This window comes from Mus musculus, chromosome 14 (genome assembly GCF_000001635.26).
Source record: "Mus musculus strain C57BL/6J chromosome 14, GRCm38.p6 C57BL/6J".
NCBI lineage: Eukaryota > Metazoa > Chordata > Mammalia > Rodentia > Muridae > Mus > Mus musculus.
The window spans coordinates 63,489,609-63,513,676 of NC_000080.6; the positions used below are offsets into that span (position 1 = coordinate 63,489,609).

General features: G+C 46.4%; 1 protein-coding gene and 1 long non-coding RNA gene across 2 annotated transcripts; one reads left to right on the forward strand and one right to left on the reverse strand.

Moving 5' to 3' along the window:
• Positions 1–2,738: 2,738 nt before the first annotated feature.
• Positions 2,739–19,484, reverse strand: Tdh (L-threonine dehydrogenase). The gene is made up of 9 exons (NM_021480.5): positions 19,102–19,484; positions 10,513–10,712; positions 7,990–8,032; positions 7,337–7,407; positions 6,382–6,531; positions 6,112–6,284; positions 4,749–4,839; positions 4,134–4,403; positions 2,739–3,238 (listed from the first exon to the last, which is right to left on the reverse strand). Exons 2-9 carry the CDS (start codon positions 10,694–10,696, stop codon positions 3,099–3,101), a joined length of 1,122 nt encoding a protein of 373 aa, NP_067455.5. The 5' UTR covers positions 10,697–10,712; positions 19,102–19,484; the 3' UTR covers positions 2,739–3,098.
• On the forward strand, positions 4,048–13,292 carry Gm17232. The gene is made up of 4 exons (XR_874704.3): positions 4,048–4,447; positions 7,995–8,112; positions 8,722–8,776; positions 10,056–13,292. It is a non-coding gene; the product is annotated as a predicted gene 17232 (long non-coding RNA).
• Positions 19,485–24,068: the final 4,584 nt, after the last annotated feature.

A 24,068-nucleotide genomic window follows, 5' to 3' on the forward strand; every position in this document is an offset into this window, starting at 1 on the left:
CTGCTCCTTATTACTTCTGTTACTCATGTCACCAACCCAGCACTTTTTTGGGCAGCGGCTAGAGAAGCGTTTCTCTGCTGTCCTTATTCTCACTGTCCTGATAACTTCGGCAGAATGACCTTGCCTTCTTAATGTGCGTTAGAATGTAAACCATGAATTTATACCCTAGTAGTAATAAGATAAGTCACTGGAAATATCAGTTCCCTCCTAAATCAGTTTCTGGGCTGTGACCACACTAAAGAGAGCACAACTTTAATCCCAGCACCCGGGAGGCAGAGGCAGGCAGATTGCTGAGTTCGAGGTCAGCCTAGTCTATAGAGAGAGTTTCAGGACAGCCAGGAATACACAGAGAAACACTGTCTCAAACAAACTAACAAACAGCCAAAAATAAAAATAACAAAACAAAGAAGCAATAAATATTTTTTGAAATAGAAAAGAAAAATAAACATGCAATGTACACAGTATGTTTATGCTGTGCAGATCTTTTATGAAAGCGTGCAGGTAAATATCTCATGAAAAGCTTCCTGTCAGTGCTGTTTTAGGTGTAATGGTTTGTATATGCTTGACCCAGGGAATGGCACTGTTAGGTATGGACCTATTGGAGTGGGTGTGGCCTTGTTGGAGTAGGTGTGTCACTGTGGGTGTGGGCTTTAATACACTCATCCTAGTTGCTTGGAAGTCAGTATTCTGCTAGTAGCCTTCAGATGAAGATGTAGAACTCTCAGCTCTGCCTGCACCATGCCTGCCTGGATGCTGCAATGCTGATAATGGACTGAACCTCTGAACCCGTAAGCCAATCCCAATTAAATGTTGTCCTTTATAAGAGTTTCCTTAGTCATGGTGTTTGTTCACAGCAGTAGAACCCTAACTAAAATAGTAAGTTCTTTAAATTTATTTAGTAAGCTTATCATGACAGGGATGGGGTGGAGAGGTAGCATTCCTTACAGGGCTTAGACTTAGCTGGATGGGTGTAAAGCTGTGTCCTTCAAGTTCCAGAAAGAGATGTGGGCCCTTTAAGATAATAGAAGTTGCATGTATTTCCAACCATATTTCTTACAGCCTTTGTTTATGACAGTTAAGGGCTGTAAGACCAAATGTCCTTAGTAATGGGGCCTGTAAATATTTCTGTACAACCAGACAGTGATGAACATTAGAGCCTTTAAATAAACAGATGGGGCTGGAGATGTGCCTTGGTGGTAGAATATTTGCCTGCTGTGCCTAAGCCCTGAGTTCCGACCCCAACATCACACAGACAATTGTAACCATGTCATGGTTACCTGTGCAGAGCCAGAAGTAATTTTCACTGTATTTATCCACTTGTGCTGCTTGAGTTTTATCATGCACATAGATTTCTAAAATCACACATGAACTTCATTCATACTTATACCTTCCTACACAATCATGATCATTTGCTCGTAACCTGTTAGGTGACTCCAAAAGTTGCTTTAATATGAAATGTGAACTTGAACTTTGAGCAACATTCATGAAACAGGTTAACAAATCCAACTACACCCCGCTCATGCTGAGATACTCAGAACCCCCTTCCAGAGACACAGGAGGACAGAGGTGGCTTCAGAGGGAGGGGACTTACATATGGGTTTCTCTATTGTTATTAAGACTGCAACTTTGGCTGGGTGTGGTGGCACACGCCTTTAATCCCAGCACTTAGGAGGCAGAGATAGGCAGATTTCTGAGTTCGAAGCCAGGCTGGTCTACAGAGTGAGTTCCAGGACTAAACAGAGAAACCCTGTCTCAAAAAAAAAAAAAAAAAAAAAAAGACTGCAACTTTAATATACTGGAAAACAACATAAATTAATTTTTGGTTTTATTTATTTTCACATGTATGAGTATTTGCCTGTGTGTAAAATGTATGTATCATGTACATGTAAGCATGTACTAGTGCTTACAGAGATCAGAAAAGGGTGTCATGTTCCCTGGGACTGGAGCTACAGAAGGTTATAAGCCACCAATCAGATGCTGCGAACTGAACTCAGGTCTTCTCTAAGAGCAGCAAGGTTCCTAAGTGCTGAGCCTTTTCTCCAGACCCCAAATCAAGAATTTTAAGGTATATATACTGTCTCAATAAATCTATTTAAAAAAGGTTTTAGGAAACAAAATCCACAATGTAAGCTTAATTATACTAAGCGTATGAAAAATAAGTTATACAATTGTAGCCATTATTGTATTCTATTATCTAAAAGTTCTCTTGTTTAAAAAAAATTCAAATCCAGTTAAGACTGAAAGAAAAAAAATTCATGCCACTCACTAGGAGTTTAAAACAAAAATGGATAACAATTTACCATCACTAACCTAGAGCAGAAGCCCAGCTATTTTTTGTTATAGCTGTAGAACATTAGTTCCCCTTATTGGTGATTTCTGAAGGTAGTAAGGCGTAGCCACCAGGGTTTGAGCAACCTCTCTACTGTTGGTGAGTACACTCCTACCACAGGAGAGCACTCTTTAGAAACTGCACTTGGGCCCTAAAAGGGCTGAACCTTAGTCAGCTTATTCCACTTTGCCGTGTCAGTCTGAAGGGGGTGAAGCCCAGAAACTTGCGTCTTCAAACAACCTGAGGTTACCGATATCACCAGGCCAGGGAATTAAAGTCCCATAGACATCACTGAGATTTCTAGCAGTCCCCAAATGGAACCAGAATCCATTAGAGCCCCTTCCCCTTTAACAACTGCATCACCTTTCACATTCGTAAACACCTAGATAAATCCTAAGTAAAAAGCAAGTTGCAAGCGATCGTTTTTTTAATTAGTATTCCAGGCTTAAACATGAAGAACAGCTTTGAAAACCCTAACATGTAATCTTTGGTCTCTGGGCAAGAGAATAAGTCTCAGGAGTGATACTTAAATTGAATTTAATTAAATACAAATGCTGCAGATCCCGAGAGATAGCCACCACCACTCAGGACTTCATTTCTCTGGCCTTTGTGCTTGGACCAATTTAGGCACAGGACAAAGGCAGTGTGTAAAGGAACTCCAACCCCACGCAAGCTGTCCCCTGGGAGAGGCTAGAATTCAGTCTGGCTCTCCAACTTAGAGACTGCCGTGCGCCCTGCACTTTGAGGACACAGGGGCCGCTCCTCTTCTTTAGTTCACTTGGGCAACTCTGGTGCTGACGCCGTGGAAGTTGAGCATCGTAGCCACCAACTCTGGAAGATCAAAGTCATGCTTCCAGCCCCAGTCCTTCCGAGCATTGCTGTCATCTAGAATCATGGGCCAGCTCTCCGCTGGGGAAAGACATGGGGGAGAACACTGGCTTATCCAGACTCTGGATTTGTGAATGGGTAGGCAAATTTTATGTGAAGGGAGAGAGGGACTTCTCTCGTCTTGGACTGGAGCAGAACTAGTACACACAAGGCCACCTCTTCTGAAGACACGGGGTGAAGGAACTCTGGCCTGGTGAGCATGGCTCTGGCAGGCCTTGCCCTTCTCTCTATGTTACTAAAGCTAGTCACCAAGATCTATTCCCTTATTTGGCCAATTCCTCCTTGTTAAGGCTGATTACCGAGGTCCAGCTATCAAAGTTCAGAAGTCCAGCAATCAGAAGCCACCCTTAGCTCACCCAATTAAAGTTAAACACGTCAACCCTAATACGGAGTTTCCCGTTTTACCCTTATAAACCGCCATCTTCCAATGTGCCATGTGTGTCTCCTCTTTATCCAGAGGCAAACCTTTGTCCTCTGGAGCAAACACCTTTTATAACTCTCCCTTGCTCATTTTCTCTCTTCTCCCTTGTTCCATTCACCTTCTCCTTCTATCTCCTGTCTCTGTCCCTTATCCCTGCCCTCTGTCCTTCTAGGGCAAATCTCCTTTGTGCGGAGAACTTGGTCTTGGGGGTCCTGAGCTGATTCTTTCCCTTTCACTGGGCACCTGCACTGGGGTTATTAACCCCCCTCCCCCACCCCAGAGCTTTGAAAAGGGACATTCTTTATCCAGAAGGGTGTTGCAGACCATAGGTAATGGTGAAATGGGTCGGACTCTCTCCTGAGCTGGAACCTTTCTCCCGAGGACCTGTTTCCCACACGGAAGCATCCGCGGATGGACCACCGCAGCTCCTCAGCCTTAAAGCCTCCCCACTAGGCTGGCGATTTGGAGCTGGAGTGGACTGGCGTGCGGGCTCACCTATGGCCTGTCGGAGGGGATCCACGCAGTAGGTGATCTGGAAGTCAGGCGCGTGCTTGCGGAGCGCCTGGGCCAGCTCTTCGGGGGTGAAGCTCATGGCGCTGATGTTGTAGGTTCTCATGGACAGGCGCTCGGCAGGGGCTTCCATGACCTCCAGGGTGGCCCTGAGGCAGTCACTGATGTACATCATTGGGAGCCTGGTGCCAGCCTCGAGGTTGCACTCGAATGTGCCGTTCTTTGCTGCAGCGTGGAAAATCTGGACGGCGTAGTCTAAAAGAGAATCCCGGCCCGTGGGTTTTCTCAGCAGGAGGGAGGTGGGTCAGGACTGAGATGCCAGTTCTCCCGTCCTCTTAATACAGAACCTCTTTAGACTACTAAAAATGTTAAGTTCCCAAGAAAGATCTGAATAGATAGGCTACATTAAGATTTACTGTTATGTACAGGTAAATGAGAAAATTTTTTAGTTGCTGCATTTTGGGGGGCAGGGAGATAAAAACACTCCCAACTTTCCCGTCTCTCTTGAAATACAAGGAAGCTAAGCCAGTTTGTGGACTAAGCAGGGCCTCCCTGAAACAAGAGAAATTAAAGATGAAGGAGACTGGAGATTTCACCTACCAGTTGTTCCTCCTCCAGGCTGGGAATCTGCAGAAATGATTCCAGGATAACGCAGGCACCGAAAATCTAACCCGTACCGGTAATAATAGTACTAAGAAAAAAGAAAGAGCTGACTAAAGAAACGATAACCCCGTAGACCAGATAAAACAAAAATAGCTTTTTCCTAAAATAATATCTCATGCAGTTTAAGTGTTCCTCAAGAGAATAAGCATTTGGGGCCCGGAAGGTGGATCAGTGGATAAAGGCACCTGCCACACAGCCTGGTGACTAAGTTGGGTCCTCAGAATCAACATAAAAGTGGAATGAGACTCCATAGTTATCCTCTGACCTCCACACACGCTGTGGCACATCTGTGTATAGATATATACACATAAAGGGCACAAACACGATTTAAAAAAAAAGAAAATGGAATTTTTCAGAATTTCTACGTTTTTCACTTTTGTTTAATAACACTCAATTTTTTATCGTTTAAGAATCACCATCTTAGTGCTGCATTAACATTGCAAATGATGGAGCAGCCTGCAGGTGGCGCTCCTGCTCCCTGCCATGAGTATGACAGGCTTGCTTGCTTCCCTGCAAGAAGGGAGTTTGATGTGCAGTGCCTACAAGACCCCGCACTGATTACTACAGTGTGCTAAAGTCAGAGTAAAAGCGTGGTTGAAGTTTTCCACAGTAGAAAGTTTCTGGACTGGAGAGATGACTCAGTTGGTAAAGTGCTTCTGGCACAAGCATGAAGAACAGTTAGATTCTCTAGAACCCATTTAAGAAAGTAGGGCACAGAGTGTGGCTGTTATCTAGCACTAAGGAAGTGAGACAGGACCCCAAAGGCTCGATGCCTGTAATCCTAGCCTACTTGTTCCAAGTTCCAGTAAGAGACCCTGTCTCAAAATTTGAGGTGAAGAGGAATTGAGAAAGATACCCAACTTCTGGCCCCCACACACATGAATTCATACACTTGTTTATTCCCCACATATATTCCCTCCCTCCCTCCCTCCCTTCCTCCCTCCTAACTCCTCTCAGTCTCTGTCTCTCTCTCTCTCTCACATACAGAAAGTTTTAACATTCCCACCAGTAACCCCAGTGTTGAGAGCCTTACAAATGAGATAGATAGCAAGCAGACAGCAGTTTCAAGGCCAGAGTGTCCATAAGTGCTGTGCGACTACCATGGCTGTGGACAAGGAGCAACCTATAGCTAAGCAGTTCTTCAGTATCTCCAAGCGTCTTACCACTTGACAAACACACCAGTGAGGTAAACATCTCTGGGGTGCAAATGTTCCCTCAAAATGAAGCAGGAAGTGCCTGAGGCAGAAAGAATGGGGCAGGACACACAGAACCTTGAGCAATCTTGCCAAGAAACACTTACTTCTCCCATGAGCTCTGTGTGGACCTTGGATACCCCATAGATGGTCCTAGGCCTTTGAATACAGAGATCGGGTGCAGGGTTCCGGGGAGAGGTAGGTCCAAAGGCTCCAATCGTGCTGGGCACAAACAATCTCACGTTGTATTCAGCTGCAACATCTAGAACGTTATGCAATCCTGAAATAAATAGACACTATGAAAATCTGAAAGAAAAAAAAAACCTTACCAAGAGCCGGAACAACTGGCCCCCACTGAGCCAGGGCCAACCACTCACCAGTTATATTCACATCTCTGGCTAAGGACACATTTGCCTCTCCCACGGCACTCAGCAGGGCACTGTAGTGAAACAGCCAGCTGATACGGTGGTTCACCACGATCTCACGGAGGCTCTTGTAATCCAAGATGTTGGCATAAACAAACGGGCCTGTTAATCACAGAGTGACAGAGGCTTCGTGCAACGAAGAGCTGAATGGATCCCCTGTCGCCAGCCTCTGACTTGAGAAAATCTCATACTCATTTTCTCTCACCCCCCCCCAACCTTCCTGGAGCAGAACCTGGTTAGGTAGCCTAGGCTGGATTGCAACTTTGTGGTCCTTCTGTGCTAGCCTTCTGAGCACTGGGTTAACAGCCATGCTCCATCTCCCATGTCTGCTTTCTTGGAATTCATTATTGTTGTTGTTGTTGTTGTTGTTAATGGTGATGGTTGTGGTGGTGTGTGAATCCCACCCATAGGTGGTGCCCATAGGAGCCAGAAGAAGATGCTGAAGTTATTGGTGGTGAGTGTTTGTGAGTGCATGTACCTGTGGAGCCTTAAAGAGAGTTTTGAATCCTCTAGGCTGGAGTTACAGGTGCTTGAGACCCACTTGATGTGAGTGCTGGGAACCAAACTTGAGTCCTCTGAATGAGCTTTGAACCACTGAGCCAGCTCCCCTATCCATATTCCTCAAGCTCTTTCCCTCATCAGATTACTTAATTTTTGTTTGTGGGCTCTTTGAGTCAGTCAGCCAAAAACTCAAAAGATATGGAATCAAAAATTTTAGTTCAAAGACATTATTTTAAGTAGTATCAAAATATATTACTACAAACTTCGTTGAATATAGCAGCATTGAAAATACACCTTTAAGCCAGGATCCTGCCCAAGTCCCTCTTTGGGTTGCAAGTGGACTCTGTGCACTTCCCCTTTGACAGTATTTTGAATAGTAAAACATCAAGGACCATCTATATCTTACCACTGTGGAAGACATGAGCAGGGGGCTTCCTTATGTCTGATAGGATCACATTGTCCTTCCCAAATCGTTTCCTGTAGGGAAAGAAAGCCCGCCCACCCCCAACAAGTCAGCAATGTCAAGGATACAGTCTTAGGTAACTGATTGTTTCAAATAAACACTGTAACTTCTGGGTACCATTCCTTCCTCAGTACCATTGTCACATGCCCCTCAGCTTTACCTCCCTGGGTTCACATCTCCTTTTCTTCCCACACCCTGTTCTCTCCCTCTGTCCCCTCCCCTACTGTACCACCACCAATGCTATCTCTACCTCCTCGGCAGCTCCTCCTCTGCTTTATTCTCTCACCCAGCTGTCTTCAACCCCAGAGTACTCCCTTCCAGCTCCTATCAGCACTGGCCCCTGCCCTCTGCTCCCAAACAACTGAAGGGTAAGTGGTTCATCTGGGGCGATGACTATCCCAGTGCCTAAGTCAGGACCAAGAGCAAAAGAGCTGGTTTGTGCTAAGGAGGCAGGATAAAATGTGTTTTACAAAGCTAATTAGGTGTGATGTTTTAGATGGAAGCAGAAAGAGGCCAGAGGCAAAAGAAAAGACAACTGTACACTCTTAAGAAGAGACAACTGTACACTCTTAAGAATTTGATTTTGAAACTCTTACCTCAGGAGGTTAGCAAGTCCTACTCCCAGCTGGCCAAGACCCCCTAGGTGAAGAAGAAAACGGTGAGACCAGACTGTAAATCTATCCTGAGCATCACAGTGGAATATGACTCCTTCTGTCTGAGTGAGTTGAAGTGGGGTGGGGTTGGGGAGGCTGGGGAGCTGATGCAGATGTTGCAGACTGCTCTCTGCAGCACTGCACTATACTCAGAACATAGATAGGCTAGCCACTGCTCATGATGGAGTTGCTTTCCATGCAGGTGAGAGTTTTGGAGTTGCCCAAGAGGAAGAGGGAAGCAAGGACACAAGAAAGTAGCATTCATGCAGGGCCCAGCTCCAAAGACGAGAATGCAAGAAACCATGTGACAAAAGGAGCCGGGCGTGGTGGCGCATGCCTTTAATCCCAGCACTTGGGAGGCAGAGGCAGGCGGATTTCTGAGTTCGAGGCCAGCCTGGTCTACAGAGTGAGTTCCAGGATCGGCCAGGACTATACAGAGAAACCCTGTATAAAACAAGACAAGACAAAAGGACAGGTGGTGACAAGCTGGTGTAGTAGTACACACCCTTTAGTCTCAGCCCTTGGGAGGCAGAGGAAGGTGGATCTCTTGAGTTCAAGGCTAGTCTGGGACAGCCAAAGCTTCATAGTAGACAGATCCTGCCCCCAAAATAAAATAAAATCAGTGAGGAGCCATTTATAAAGAAATGATACTAGTATCATTCCTTCCTAATTTAGAGGCTGGAACCAGGGGCTAGGAACACATTTGGAGGAGGACAACTGTAAAATTCAGGTAAGACACTTACATGGCAGAAAGATAGAGCCAGTAAGACTCCCTGCCAGTTAACACAGGGCTGAAACCCAGGGGCCCCAGTGGAGACAGAGAATGAAAGAAACCTGCAGAAAGCAGGTTAGGAAAGGAGTGAAAACATGGCAGAGAAGGGAGAAATAGAATGTGTCAATCAAATGAGAGGTTGCCTTGGGCTGCTTGGAAGCACGGTCAGTGACAACACGAAGTTTGTAGTGAAGAGGGGGTGGGCCAGGCACTCGATGCAACAAGAAGCTTGGGCAGTGCTTATATCCAGTTTTGTTTCCAAAAGTACAGTAGCAGTTTGTGATGGGTAATTCTGAGCTTAGGCTGGGGACTCTGGCCAAGGAAAGATGTGCCTACATGAAAGATGTGTACCCTTCCTGTCCAGTCAGCTTTGCTGCCCTGACCTACTATGTACAATATGGAAGGAAACCAAGTTCCAGGGCAGCTATTTGGCCCTTATGCATATTCAGAAAACACGATTTTGTTAGGGAAAGCAAACACAGAGGAAGGGAAGCTAAAGATGGAAGATGTCAGCTAGAGCCACACCATTGTGCAGGACGGTCAGCTAGATCCTCCAGTTTAGTTGAACTGTTAATTCCTGAAGCTGGGAGACTAGGTGTTAGACTGGCTCCCTGGTATCCAGACAGAGAGGGAGAAAAGATGTAAGCAGGTAACAAAGATGGTGAATTTCCAAGATGACTGCCTTCTTCCTCCCCTTCCTGACCCCCGACAAAAGCCTAGAGGCTTAAAACAAAGGCCTTGTGGGCTTTTCTTCCACCAATAGGGCCCTTGAAGATGGCTCAACAAGCTCAAGGCCAGATCAGGACATAGTTATACAACAGTTGTGGGCCAGCCAAGCTGTCTTTCTTTAAACTGGCAAACCCCAAATTAGGGAAGGAAACTCTTGAGAGTCTTTAAAATCCCCAGTCCTCGCGCTAAGAGACTAGCCTTTTGGCTTCGAGTCCCCCTCCTGGTCTCCCCCTGCTTTGCAGGCAAGTCCTTCTCTGTGTGCCTGACCTATATGTATCTCCTCACCCCTAACAAAAGCCTGTCTTCAGCTGTTGCTTCTATCTGCTGGTTGAGATTTCTCTGCTGCTACCTGTAGAGCTCGAGAATTTTCCTGCCTTTTAATTCTTTAACTGGATGAGAAAGCTAACCCCATCAAGACCCCTAGATGGTAACAAAACTACAATAATTTGGTTTCAGGACTAAAGTAACTTGTTTTTCTGTTTGGTTCCTGCCCTCCTCATCCTCATAGGTAATGAAGAGACATCTCAACTGAGGACTTACTACAGGCTACTCATCAAGTACATGGCATAGACTCAATCCCATCCCCTGAGACCTGGAGGAAGACTCCCACTGTGCCATTTATGTCTGAACTTTCTTGGGTGGCCCTTCTATGCTGCTGTCTCCCCCTCTACAGTGTTAATAATTCCTCTGATAAATCTCTTACCCCAAAAGAACAAACCCTTTGAATCCAAACCCAGGACTTTTTTAGAAAGGCTGTGTCTGATCAGAAAAGGGTTGCCACCCCAGTTTAAAGTTCTTTATGATGATATGCCTCACTCAGAGACCCTTTCTGCAGTGCAAACATCAAATCCAGCTCCAGTGTTCATCGTAGCCTGCTCTGATATAGCACAGCACACTCCCTGTCACCAAGAAGCAGCTCAGAGAAAGCAAGGCTCACCCCACTAACGAGGAGGAGAGAAACCAACCTGTGATCAAGACCCGAGGAGGCTCAGCTTCCGAGATCGAGGTGGAGTGGAAGTTGGCATCGGCTGGGATCCGGTGCTGGGAGGTGCCTAGAAACTTCAAGGGCAAGACAAGCTTCCGGCAGCTAGAGGCTTTGCTCTGTGCAGTCCCATTGACCACCTGTTTTAGCATCCCAAGGAATAGCATCTGTTCTTCTGATACCCTGGGAGCAAGGAAGGGTGGAGCCCATTACTAACTTTACATCCCTTTGGTCCCTGGAAACAAGCTACCCCCGGAAAACATTCTTACCACCAGTTCAGGAGCAACACCTTCTTTTGTGATTCAGGAATGCATCGGACTTAACCACTGACTTCCCCATAGGAAGCCAGTCATGTGCCAGCTTTGAGCCAGGGCCAGTAACAAAGGATAAAAGTTCCCACAAAGCCTAAGCTGGGAGTATTACTGAAGCCAAGTCAGATGCAAATCCATGGTGGGGGTCAATAATGCACAACCAACAAGCACCAAATAACAATAACAACAAATCCAAAAACCAAAAGAAACAACAAACCCAAAACCAGTCACCAGACCTGTCGAGGGCTTGCAATCTCGACTACAGTTGCTATCGACCTGTGCACTACACCATCTGGAGGGGCAGGTCCCAGACTAAATAGCCAAGCATTGATGATCTGTGCTAACTCTTCAGATGTTATGTTTGGAATGAAGCAGAGTAGGAAAGCAGATGGCTAAAAGAAAAAGGCCTGGCAATATTTAGTAAGCTGTGAACAGCCTTGGTTTGACTCCCACAGCCTTTGAAAGGCTCATTTTGAAAGCCATTTTCCAAATACTTCCAAGACCACAAATGTGCAAATACTTGCCCTCCTCCCCTTCCTCTTCCCTTCACTACCAGCTGACAGTGGTACCATTTCTTGCCTCAAGAAGTTCATACAAGCAGGACATGTGTCCAAGCTGTGAACTGAAAGTTCCCAGGAGAAAAAAGGAGGTAGGGGTGGGGCAGATACATCTATGTTACCAACTGCATAGTTGGAAGATCACTTAGAACGGGGAATTGTGGAGAACTGAGACCTTTACATTCACCTTGGGTTAACATTGGTCTCTGAAACTGCCACCTGTTGCCAGCCACTGTGTCAGCCTATTGTGACTTCTCAGGTAAATCCTTTCAGACTATAACTTAGCAGACCACCGACTCCCACCAACCCTAAGGCTAATGCTGTCATCAGGTCATATCTGACACATGGCAAAGAGATTTCTCTGCTTTGCTCTAACCCACCACCTGAGGTTCCCGTCAATGCCTTCAAAATGTGCCTTGATTTAGGACATTTTGTCCTGTACTGATGAAACTGTTTCCCTCCGAATATGAGTGTCTTTGACCCAAGAACACAGGTGGAGGTACCCCTAAATAGTGTTTCACGGCTATGGGCAATAAAAGGTTACCAACTTGAGAAAATATTTTAAAACCTTATGAGTCATAAGGAGGGGATTTTTTTTTAAGCATGAAAAGTTCAGGTGGTTAGAACTCCAGTAGCTGCTGGTGGGGCAGAGGATGCTCTGCAGAGCAGCTGAGGCCCTGCATCTCAGCCGGCTCATAAGGGAGCCTGGAAGACAGCCTCCCAGTCATGGGCACACCACTGGCTTCACAGTTCCAGATTAGCACCAGATAAGAGACTACCAGGGTTGGCCCCAGTACATGCAATACAGGGAACATCTGAGACTTTCTTCAATCACTCTCAGAGGGATGCTGTTGGAAAAATCCTCCCCGCAGCCAAGTCCAGGAAAGAACTCAGATCTTTTCAGTCACTAATCAGCAAATTCAAAAGGAGACAGAGGAAGCCTTTGAACCACTGGATTCCCCAAGGTGTTGAAAGTCAAGGACAAACTCCAATCATTCCCCAAAGCACAAGAATAACAACTCCCCCACCCACGTTGCTGACCTACCTCATTATCCCCCTCAAAGGAGACACAAGGAGGTGCCTGATGGGTTCTTAGCCAAAGGCCAAATGTTTTACCCTGGCAACATGGACGACAAACACCTGTGCTGGCCCTTCTTTATCCACTACTAGCCAATATTGATCCTCCCTGCATGCCACAGGCTAGCAGAACTGCCCTGATCTGCTAGGTTATAAGTCTGCTGCCCCACTTTCCAGCAGGAGGATCCATTAGCTTTAACGTGGAGACACCACCAAGTCAGAGCAACAGAAACTTCTACCCACAGTGCAGCTTTTCCAAGTAAAGACAACTGTCTCACTTCTGCCCAGTCATCTCAACACAGCCACATGCTGCACAAAGCCATCTTGCTCCACAGTAGGCCACACAATAATTGCATAATATGAAGAGATATGATAATCAACTAAGTGAGTGGTGTTATTTCCTACAGATGTGTTTCCACTGTTGTGTGAGCATGACCAGACGCACAGTAGCAGCCCTCAAAAATTTCAATTTCAAGTTTTATTTACACTTTTTTGTTGTTGTTAAAGACAGGACTCACCATGTGCTCGGGCTATCCTGGAACTCACAGAGATCTGCCAACTTCCCAAATGTGTGTACTACCACACCCAGCCTCCTTTACACTCTTAACGACTATGGGCTGAAAGTCAGGTATTGATCGTGGCACACCAACCTGTAATCTCAGTACTCCAGAGACAGAAGCAAGCAGATCTCTGTCAGGGACAGCCTGGTCTACAAGTTTCAGGACAGCCAGAGCTACACAGAGAAACTCTGTCTTGGAAAACAAACAAAAAACTGTGGACTGAAAAGTTTATGTGAATAAACCTATCTATTTACTGTATTAAGCATTGTTAACGTTATTTTTTAATATTTTATGTATTTTATTTATATGAGTATACTGTAGCTGTCTTCAGACACACCAGAAGAGTGTGTCAGATCCCATTACAGATGGTTGTGAGCCACCATGTGGTTGTTGGGAATTGAACTCACAACCTCTGGAAGAGTCTCTTAACCGCGGAGACATCTCTCCACCCTGTTAAAGTTATTTAACAAGATGTTTATTTTTATTAATTCATTTAGTGATGTTAACATAGACACTTTTATGAAAGAAACTATGTTTCCCAAAGCAAACACAGAAACCCTGTAATAAGAGGAGTGTAAGGTCAAGACTCTCACGTCTGCTTCCATGCTCAATCTGGCTTGAGTTTTCACTGAAGTCTCTGGAGAGAATGCAAACTTCTGCAGAAAGGGGAGGGAGACGTGGATGTTTCTAAATATGTGTCTCTGATACTTCTCTAAAAGCCAAAGGTCAGCTAACCTTTAACTTTGTGTGTGTGCTGTGTGTAACTGTTAGAACCAGCACACCCACACATGTGTATGTAACCTGTATGTAACCCACACATGTGTGTGTAACCTGTATGTAACCCACACATGTGTGTGTAACCTGTATGTAACCCACACATGTGTGTGTAACCTGTATGTAACCCACACATGTGTGTGTAACCTGTGTGTGGAGGCCAGAGAGCAAGGCTGGGCATCTTTCCTCCACTCTTCTCTCCACCTTACATTGTTGAGAAGGAATCTCTCACTGACCCTGAAGCTCATCAGTTCTGCTAGGCCGGCTAATGGATTTCAGGGTTCTTCCCCTCCCCCATCCCGCTCCGCCCACCTTTCTCCCCAGCATCATGCTCGGTTGTTCCTATAGATCTGATTTAGATTGGTCCTCACGCATGCCCGACAAGCAATTCACAATAAAGTGGAGCCACCTCTCATCCTTTAATCCTCCTCAAAGGCGGCTGCATGAGGGATCAGACACGCAGTCACTGTGCACCTTGCTGTTCTGCCTCCTACTGGGATCTGAGACGGGCATGAACCACTATACCCATTTCTATTTAAGACTTTTGTGGAATCTCTTCACCCATCGTTTAGCTCCATGCACTGGACTTTTGGTTGGTTTGGCAAGTTATGAACTTCTTCCAAGTAAACGTTAGTATACTTCCCTCTTCTCTGCGAGGTCAAAGTCACACTGGCAAATGTCACAAAACTCCTAGGCGTTGGGAATGAGCACCTTTCCTTGTTCCTTGGCAGCAGCAGACTACTTTCTTCATCTGTTAGACTCCATCTTTCAGATTCCCGAGTATGAATAACCGTGGTTTTAGTTCTTTCAAGCAGAACTAATGTTCTGTCAGCAAGAGTTGAGGGTCCAGCTCACATCTCCGTCCTACAAATGCTTTACCACAAGACAGCATCACATTTGATAGTAAGAGGAGAGCTTTATGGGTGCTTTCAGTCACCATCCAGCATCCTGTAAAGACCTGAATTTAGAAGCCAAGGCTTCAGGAAATCAAAGGTTCTTAAGGAAGCAGTAAAAGTGATTACAGCCAGCAATTTACACTTGTTTAAACCAGCTAGGCAAGTGCTATATCATAGGCCTGGTCCTTCAATTCTTTCTTTTAAAGACTTATTAATTTATAGTGTGTGTGTGTGTGTGTGTGTGTGTGTGTGTGTGTGTGTGAGAGAGAGAGAGAGAGAGAGAGAGAGAGAGAGAGAGAGAGACAGAGAGAGCATTGACTGGTAGAGACTTGGCCACACATGCTAAGACTGAGTGTCATGCAGTGTGTCTGTGCTCACAAGTGGATGACTTTGCAGTGGCGGCTGCATTCACCATGCTGCTTGTGTGCTTATGAATCCATGCCAGACCAGGCACAGGACTCGTAGTGGACGGTTGGAAACAAAACAGTCCAAGTGCTGAGCTGCCTGTTCACACTCTGTGGAGCTGGGGTGAGCATGTACTGGTGATTCGGAGGAATCGGGCCTGCTGGTGCTTTTGTATCACTCAAGCCCATGCAACACATCACCAGGGGCCATTGTATTCCTGGTGGCCATACGCTGCCAATGGGGAGTTGGAGAGATGGCTCAGCAGTTAAGACCATTGGGAGTAGAAGCACTGAGATTCCGTACAGTTTGATAATCTGTCCTGTTTGATGCTTACTTAGCCTGGTGACCCATCCAGCTTGATACTTCAACCGCAGTTTACTCTAGTTTCTAGTCTGAAAAATCTAATAATTTGGGACTTTTGATGAGTTTCTACTATCTAGTTAAAACCTTCAAGTCACACTTGTCAGAGGACTCTCAATATCACTGCATTATTTAGAATGGTGGGCTGGCAGGGGATCCACAGGGGAGCAGGAAGCTGAGGGGCACTTTTTTCAGTTATGACCTTTTCTCTGGATAAACTCCCTTTCACGAGTCTAGGAACTGGCTCGGAGTTGATGCTCATGTCAGCCTTCGCTGACCTCATGGGCACAGATGACATTGCCAGCTGTGGGTTGAAAAGTCAAGTTTTCTGTTATCCCCTGACAAGCCAATCATTCATTCTTCAGCATAAAAATATATGAATGGGGGCTAGAGGGATGGCTCAGTGATTAAGAGCACTGACTGCTCTTTCATTGGTCCTGAGTTCAATTCCTAGAAACCACACGGTGGCCCACAACCATCCGTAATGCAATCCTATGCCCTCTTCTGGCATGCAGGTGTGCATGGAGATAGAGCACTCATCCAAAAATAAATAAATAAATAAATAAATAAATAAATAAATAAATCTTTTTTTAAAATGTATGAATGGATATCCTTATATTGTGGTATTATTACATTTCCAGTTACAAGTAAGTACACTTGCCTTTTGATGGCTCTCCATGAGGATGCAGGAGACCTCGAATCCAAAGCCAGAGAGATAAAAACAGGCTTGAAAGTGTAGTGCAAAGAGCTTTCATCTCTAGAAACACATTGATAGCTCTCCTCTAAGCCTAGAGTTTACAAGACTCTAGAAACACAAGACTACTCAAACACACCTCTCATTAGCTACCACAGGCCAAACCCAGATCTGAGAAACCCCTAGTGCACTGAGGAGAAAACACCAAGAGCAGTTATTCTTCCTCCAGCGGTTTGACCTTGTGGACTCTACAAAAGGTCTCGGGGATCCCCAGGGTTCCCCAGATCATACTCTGAGAACAGCTTTTGCCAGGCCAGAAAGTAAATTTGCAAAGAGCAAACAGCTATCCTTGGCCCCTCTTTGTTAAAGTCAAATAATAAGTAGGCAGGGGGCTCGCTCCCAAGCACCTTAGCAAACTTTAACTGCAGAGAATAAAATGGAGAGGAAAATGCACTCTTCCCCTCAAGCAACAGGATGATTTATTCCATCCAGAACAAGGAGGGACCTTCAGGAAAACCGGCACCAGTGACCTGAGTAACGGAGATGGGTCGGTGCTCCACTGGACTTGTGTGTATTTGCACCTGGGTACAAAGGTCTCTCATAAGCACCTGTAAGCCCAGGCTTCCTTGAGAAATGGCTCAGCTGAGAAGAGTTCGGTCAGGGTTAGTCACACTGGCTTCAGGTGTCAGGAGGCAGTGTTTGCGTCCCCAGAGGGCATTTCCAGCAGCCCTGCCAGCTCGAGAAGCACAAAGAACAGAAGCCACCAGGACTTCATCTGTGCTCTTAACTGACAATGTTCTCAGACTGAAACAACTCCGAGATACCTCTGGGAAGAGGGATTCCATCACTACTGTCCTGGGGATGAACGGTTGTGCTTCAGGAGTCCTGAAGTTCCTTAGAAATAGCCTTTTCCACGAGGAAAGGCTTCAGTGCGCCAACCACCACAAGACCACCCTAAACTTCTAACTGCAATCATTCTTAGTCTCAGAGACTAACTAAATCAAGACCTTGTAAGTCTCAAGCCTGTCACAGTAAGCATAGAATAAAAAGTATCCACCTTGCAGGACTGGATAAAGGAGTGGTCTACACACACAGCAGAATTTCAGCCTTTCAAACAAGAGAAAACAAAAACAACAAAAAATAAGAAATACTGACCCATGCTACAGTATGGATGGGCCTGGAGCACATGGGGCTAAATGAAATAAGGACACACACCCCAGCTTCCACCCCTGTAAGCTAAGGTCAATATTCCCCGAAACAAAGTAGGACATTGTCTTGGGGAGAGAGGAGCAGCCCAGACATCTACTGCATGACAGTGCACATAGGTCACACTCCCAACAATAAAGATTTATTTATTTGTGTATTTTATGAGTATGGGTGCTTTGTCTGCACACATGCCTGCACACCAGAAGAGGGCATCAGATCCCATTATAGACAGTGGTGAGCTGCCATGTGGATGCTGGGAATTGAATCCAGGGCCTCTGGAAGAACAGCCAATGCTCTAAAGCTGTAAGCCATCTCTCCAGCCACACATTACTGACCTTAAAAAAAAAAAGTCTTAATATAATTCTGTTGTTAGCTGCCCATAGCCACGGTAGAACAGAAAGGTAAGGTCTGCACAAATGCACACACACACACCATGGAGGATCCAGGACACCAGGCAAACCACCCCAATCCCTTCTGTACCTCTTCCCCAAGGGCACAGCCTCCTGTTTCTCAAACCTGACTAAGTTCTTATCTTTCTTTGCTGTCTCTACAGGAAATTTTCTGCTGTGTTTAATCCTGCAAGGCTGATTTCTGCTCCATGCCCAGAAACCTGTCTAGGAAAGGTCAGCACTAGCTGAGTGGCAGCATCTTATTGCTAATGTCCTCTCATGCTAATTGGTACTGCCAGCCACACCCACCTTCAATGGAAATGGGCTTAAACACCTCAATCATAGGCCTTCTGCAACTAGTAAGGACCAAATGTCAAGGCAACCACCACTACCAGCACTACCCTCCAAAAGAAAAAAGATGGGGGGCGGGGTAGTAAAGTTCCAGGTTCAATGGCACCTCCCACTCGGCCCCAGAGCCAGAGCTCTGAGCAGCAATTCCTCTACCCCCCACAGAGGCCTCCTGGGCATCAGGCCAGGGTAGTCTCTTGTCTCCATTTTTTGTTGTTGTTGTTTTGTTTGTTTGTTTGTTTGTTTCGAGACAGGATTTCTCTGTAGCCTTGGCTGTCCTGGAACTCACTTTGTAGACCAGGCTGGCCTCGAACTCAGAAATCCGCCTGCCTCTGCCTCCCAAGTGCTGGGATTAAAGGCGTGCGCATCAGAAGCAGACAAAAGTGTCACCATGTTAAGAGACTTTAATATAAGCAGACAACCTAGAAAAGGCATCTGGCAAAAAAAAAAAAAGTCTCTGTCCATGTTAACCTCATTCATGTCACTTAAAAAAATTATATCGGGAAAGGCTGGAATTTACATACTGGCCACCGAAAGCAAGAAAGCGTCCAGGAGGGAGCTACTTACTGTCTCGGAGAGAAATTCTACCCACCTGGTGTCTTGCTTTCACCTGCTGAGGTTGGGAAACCACGGGAGGAACCCAGGACAGCCAGCCTCAGCTTGCTCCCTGATGAAAAGGGTGTGGGGGCCCTCCCAAGCCATCCTTCGGGACGATCACATCCCAAATTACTAGACAAACCAGTTTTCTGGGTGCCGGGTTCCCACTCCTATTCCTGAGAGGTTGAGCATTGCTAAGAGCAGGAGGGAGCGGGAGGCGTCTTGCCACCCGGGGCTACTCAGGGGCCCATCTCTCCCCTCGCGACCCACAAAGCAGTGGCGCCCTGCGGTCGTTCCGGACCCCAACCCAGACAGCAGATTTCGCTGGTCGTCCCGTGCCCGGAAAGAGGTCCAATTCCCGGGCACAGGCGCAGCAGGGGACCATCTCCTACACTGACCTGCAGACACAGAAGACTGGATGCTGAGAACGCCACGCGGGAGCCGGAGCAGCACGTGCGGAGTCAAGAGTTTGGTTCTGCCTTTTATCTTCAGTCTGCTCTGGACCCGCCTCGCCGCCGCGGGAGCCGTGCCTCCCTCCTACCTCACCTCACCTCACCTCCGCCCCAGGACGCTTGTGGGAAGCCCACACCTACATCTCGGACGGAGCTGACCTTGTGGCTGCACCAAGACGAGACCACACCCCTTCCACAATTGACTGGGGTTAGAATTTGGGACTTGCAAGCCACAGCTGGAAAGATCTGCTATGGACCTGTGTCTGGTGGCACCTCCGCCAAGAACTAGGAACTTAGTCGTTTCTGGTTCCTGGGAACACTGATGTTAAATGAAGTGGCTTTCAAGGCAAGCACTAAGCAGGATGGGGCAGCATCTTGGAAGGAAGGGCTTAGAAATTCTGAGTGGCAGCCTCAAGACGGACCCCCAGTGTGCACACCCGACCAAAGGGCTCCCATCTGGAGCTGAAAGGGGCCCGATGTAAGTGTATCTCCTTTGGCAGTCCAATGTTGTAGCTGGCCTGCTCGAGCAAAAATATTTTACGTCTAATCACAGAAGGTAGGGTAAGCGTGAGCCACAGCGTGCCTGGGGAGGTTGGTATTTATTTGCCAGGTTCCCGGAGATTGAACCCAGATTGTCAAACATCTTTATCAAGCCACTACCTGGAAATTGGACTTGGGGGGAAGTGAGTTTCCTAGGAAGGGGTGGAGGGAGACAGGGGGCAGCACCAATGTTAAACATTTCCCAAGGCCGATTGACTTATTAACTGATAGTGGAAAGCCAGACTATTACAGGTTGGGAGCCAAAATTATCTCCGGCTATCTTAGTCTCTGGGTAGCCTTTTATGGCCCACCCCTCTGTTTGACCTAACATCCTTGTGACTATTAGGTAAACCCTTAGGGAATGTACAAACAGGACCCCTCGCTTCCAACAATCCTGTGCTGGTTAATTTTTTGTCAACAAGACACAAGCTAGGCTTGCCGGGGAAGAAGGCACCTCAACTGAGAAATTGCCTCCATCAGACTGGCCTGTAGGTAACTCTGGGATGGGGGGGGTAGGGAGGGGGGCATTCATTTGCTTGACTAATGACTGATGTGGCAGAGCCCAGCCCACTGTGGACAAGACACCCCTAGGCAGGTAGGTCTGAGTTGTGTAAGAAAGAAGGCCAAGCAAGCTAAGGGGAGCAAGCCAATAAGCAGCACACTCCGCCACGGCCTCTGCTTCAGGTCCTCTCCTGGCATCTCTTCATGATGAACTATAACAGAAGTTCTCAACCTGGAGATTCTTTTTGGGGTGTGTGTGTCAAATATCAGATATACTAGATATCAGATATTTACATTACAATTCATAACAGTAGCAAAATTACAGTTATGAAGTAGCAACAAAATAACTTTATGGCTGAGGGGGGTCACCATTAACACAAGGAACTGTATTAAAGGGTTACAGCATTAGGAAGGTTGTGAACTACTGATCTGTAAAATGTAACTTATCCTCCCCCCCACCCCCCAGTAGCTTTTTGTCCTGGGGTTCATCACAGTAATAGAAGCAACAAAGACAATTCCAACTAAGAATGCTTCAGATAATGTCGGAGGGCTAGAGTAGCTACTTCCTGTCTGTCTTCGCTGCTATGGCTAATCTGATGTTTCTATCCATGTATTTTAAAATGTCTTGAGCTGGAGAAACGGCCCAGGGGTTAAGAACACCAGCTGCTCTTCCGTGGGATCTGTATTGATTCCCAGCACTGACATGGTGGCTAACAACCATCTGTATCCAGTTCCAGGGGATCCTCTAGGGCCACCTGGTGTTCCATAATACAGATGTACATGCTGGCAAAACATCCATAGACATAAAATGATCTTTTTTTTTTAAAGTCTAGAATTTATGATTTTGTTATAGAAAGCTTCATGAGACTGTTGCCATGTTGGAGTGTGATATTCAGGACCACCTGACTGTGTTGCTAGTCTATGGCTTTCACATTTGGCTCCAGAATGGACTTCTTCCCGGTTGTGAGAGCTGTTTTCTGTGTCAGCATGATCTTGTATGTGTTCCTCTTCCCAGTGTGGCCGTGTTGAATAACTCTCTCTCTCTCTCTCTCTCTCTCTCTCTCTCTCTCTCTCTCTCTCTCTCTCTCTCTGCTTTGCACTGGTATTTGCCTCTTAGGTAAGTATATTGAGGGTATGTGGCCATGCCTAGCTTTTTTTAGGGGTACAGGCCTAAAAGCTCCAGTAACAGACAGGTTTCTAAGCAGTAGGGGCTTGGTATGAACAGTGTGATCCCAGAGCAAGTAGCAGGTCCAAAAACAAAGTTAAGGAATCTGCCCTGTAACAAGACTTCTAAGGTCCATGGGCCCCACAGTGTGGGGGGACACAGCTGTAAGGTTCCTTCCAACATCCCTGAAGTGATAAAGGTTGGTTTCCCATGTGCAGAAATGCCTTCTAGGTCTGAATCCTGACTGGCTGCCTAAGAGGCTGTGAGAGAGTCATACTGGGAGCACCCTGTTGGAGGCTTCCTGACTTCAGAGCTACAGGCTCCTGTGCCAGCCTGGCTCTCCAAGTCTGTGCCTGCCTGGTATCCTGTGCTTTTTGGTCAGCAAAGTAAGCCTCTGTGAGCCCAGCTTAGATAGTGGGTGTGATAGTTTGTATATGCTTGCCCCTGGGAGAGGCACTATTAAAAGGTGTGGGGGCTGGTGAGATGGCTCAGCGGTTAAGAGTGCCAATTGCTCTTCCAAAGGTCCTGAGTTCAAATCCCAGCAACCACATGGTGGCTCACAACCATCTGAAATGAGATCTGATGCCCTCTTCTGGAATGTCTGAAGACAGCTACAGTGTACTTACAAATAATAAATGAATAAATAAATATTAAATAAAAGAGAAAGATTGTTATTAAAAAAAGGTGTGGCCTTGTTGAGTAGGCGTAGCCTCATGGAGTAGGTGTGTCACTGTGGGTGTGGGCTTTAAGACCCTCATCCTAGCTGCCTGGAAGCCAGTATTCTGCTAGCAGCCTTCAGCTGGCACAGTGTTTACCTAGTATGCACAAAATTCTGGGTGGTGGCACATGCCCTTAATTCTAGCACCAGGGAGACGGAGAGAAGAGGATCAGAAGTTTAAGGTCATTTCAAGTTACATTGTAAGTTCAAGGCCAGCCTAAGCTAAAACTCTGTGTCTTGGTCGCTGTTCTATTGTTGTGAACAGACACCATGACCAAGGCAACTCCTATAAAATAAAGAATTGAATTGGCGACTTGCTTAATGCTACAAAGGTTAGTCCATTCTCATCATGGTGGGGAACATGACAGCACACAGGCAGACCTGGTGCTGGAGAAGCAGTAAGAGATTTATATCCTGATCCATAAACAATGGGAGTGGGATGGGAGAGGGGAGAGGCATGGCCTCTTAAACCTCAAAGCCCACGCCAGTGACACACTTAGAGCCACATCTCCTAATATTTCTGATCCCTTCAAATAGTGTCACCCCCTGATGTCTATGGGTTTAACTATGGGTTTAAGTAAGCCCATGTGGGACATTATCATTATTCTCTCTCTCTCTCTCTCTCTCTCTCTCTCTCTCTCTCTCTCTCTCTCTCTCCTTCTCTCTCTCCCTCTCCCCTCCCCCCACTCTCCCTCCCTCCCTCCCTTCCTCCCACCTCTCTTTTTCTTCCTGGTCACAGCCCTCCCTCCTCCTACCTTCCCAGTCTCACCCTTAACAAATCTCTCCCTCCATTGCCCCCTCCCCTTTTCCCCAGAGAAGGGGAACTGCCCTTGGGTTCCCCACCCCACTCTGAGGCAATCTAGTCCCAGCAGGTCTAGGCACATTCTCTCCCACTGAGGTTTAACCAGGTAGTCTGAGTTGGGGGAAAGGGGATCCAATGGCAAGAAACAGAGACAGAGACAGCCCTATGGGAGCCATTCTTATTCAAACCACCACACCCTGTCTTAAAACAAATGAACAAACAAACAGAAAAAAACAATCTAGAAAAAGAAACACAGTATAAAGGCCCACATCTTTAACTCCTGCACTAAGGAAGCAGAAGCTGGGAGATCTCTGGGAATTCAAGGCCAGATCAACTATGCGAAGTTCCAGGCCAGTCAGGGCTCCACAGTGCAGCCCTATTTCAAAAACAGGAACAAATTCTCCTCCAGTCTTTAGCTGGCTTACTGAAGAGTGTTTCTCTCTCCTGAGCGTTTATACCGATACCTAACTGTGTTAAAAGATCCAGTTCTGGTTTGTTTCAGATCCACATATGCAGTTAAGGAACAAAGAACAACACATGCCCGTTGTACAACAAAACGGAATATAGCAGGCTGGGGTGGGCTTCCAAGGACTGGGAAATGAACGTAGTTGTTATTATAGGGGATAAAGGAGAAACGAGAATGGGAAGGATTTTTTGACTTGAAATCCTTGGCATACACTGAACTTAAAAACAGATCTTCTCCTGCCTTTGGATTCAAACTACTAGCCCATTTTCTGTTGCTATAACAAAATACGGGAGAATGAATATTTTATTTTTTAAGGAGAAAAAGCTTCATTCGGTCCACTTTAAAGATTCAAGTGACTGTCACCAGCATCAGCTTCGGACGTCATCAGTGGCTGAAACACAACCCAGAGGAGAAGCAGCCAAGGAATCACTTTATGATCACAAGAGATCAACCTTGTTGTGTAGCCTTGCTTCCTAAGACCCACTCTTGGAAAACTCACCTGCTCTTCAGGACCAGCACTGATCCGTCCAAGGGCTTAATGCCTGACTCTGTGTAGTACTAAGCAGCGTTAAAGGTCCCACCACACCGAGAACCAAGCTTCTAGCACACGAACTTGGGGGGTAAACCACAGCGGACTCAGACTGGAACTTAGAACACCTGCTGTCCTGGTCCTCAGGCCCACGCACATTCCACCTGGAACTAAACCCTCATTCTCCCACAT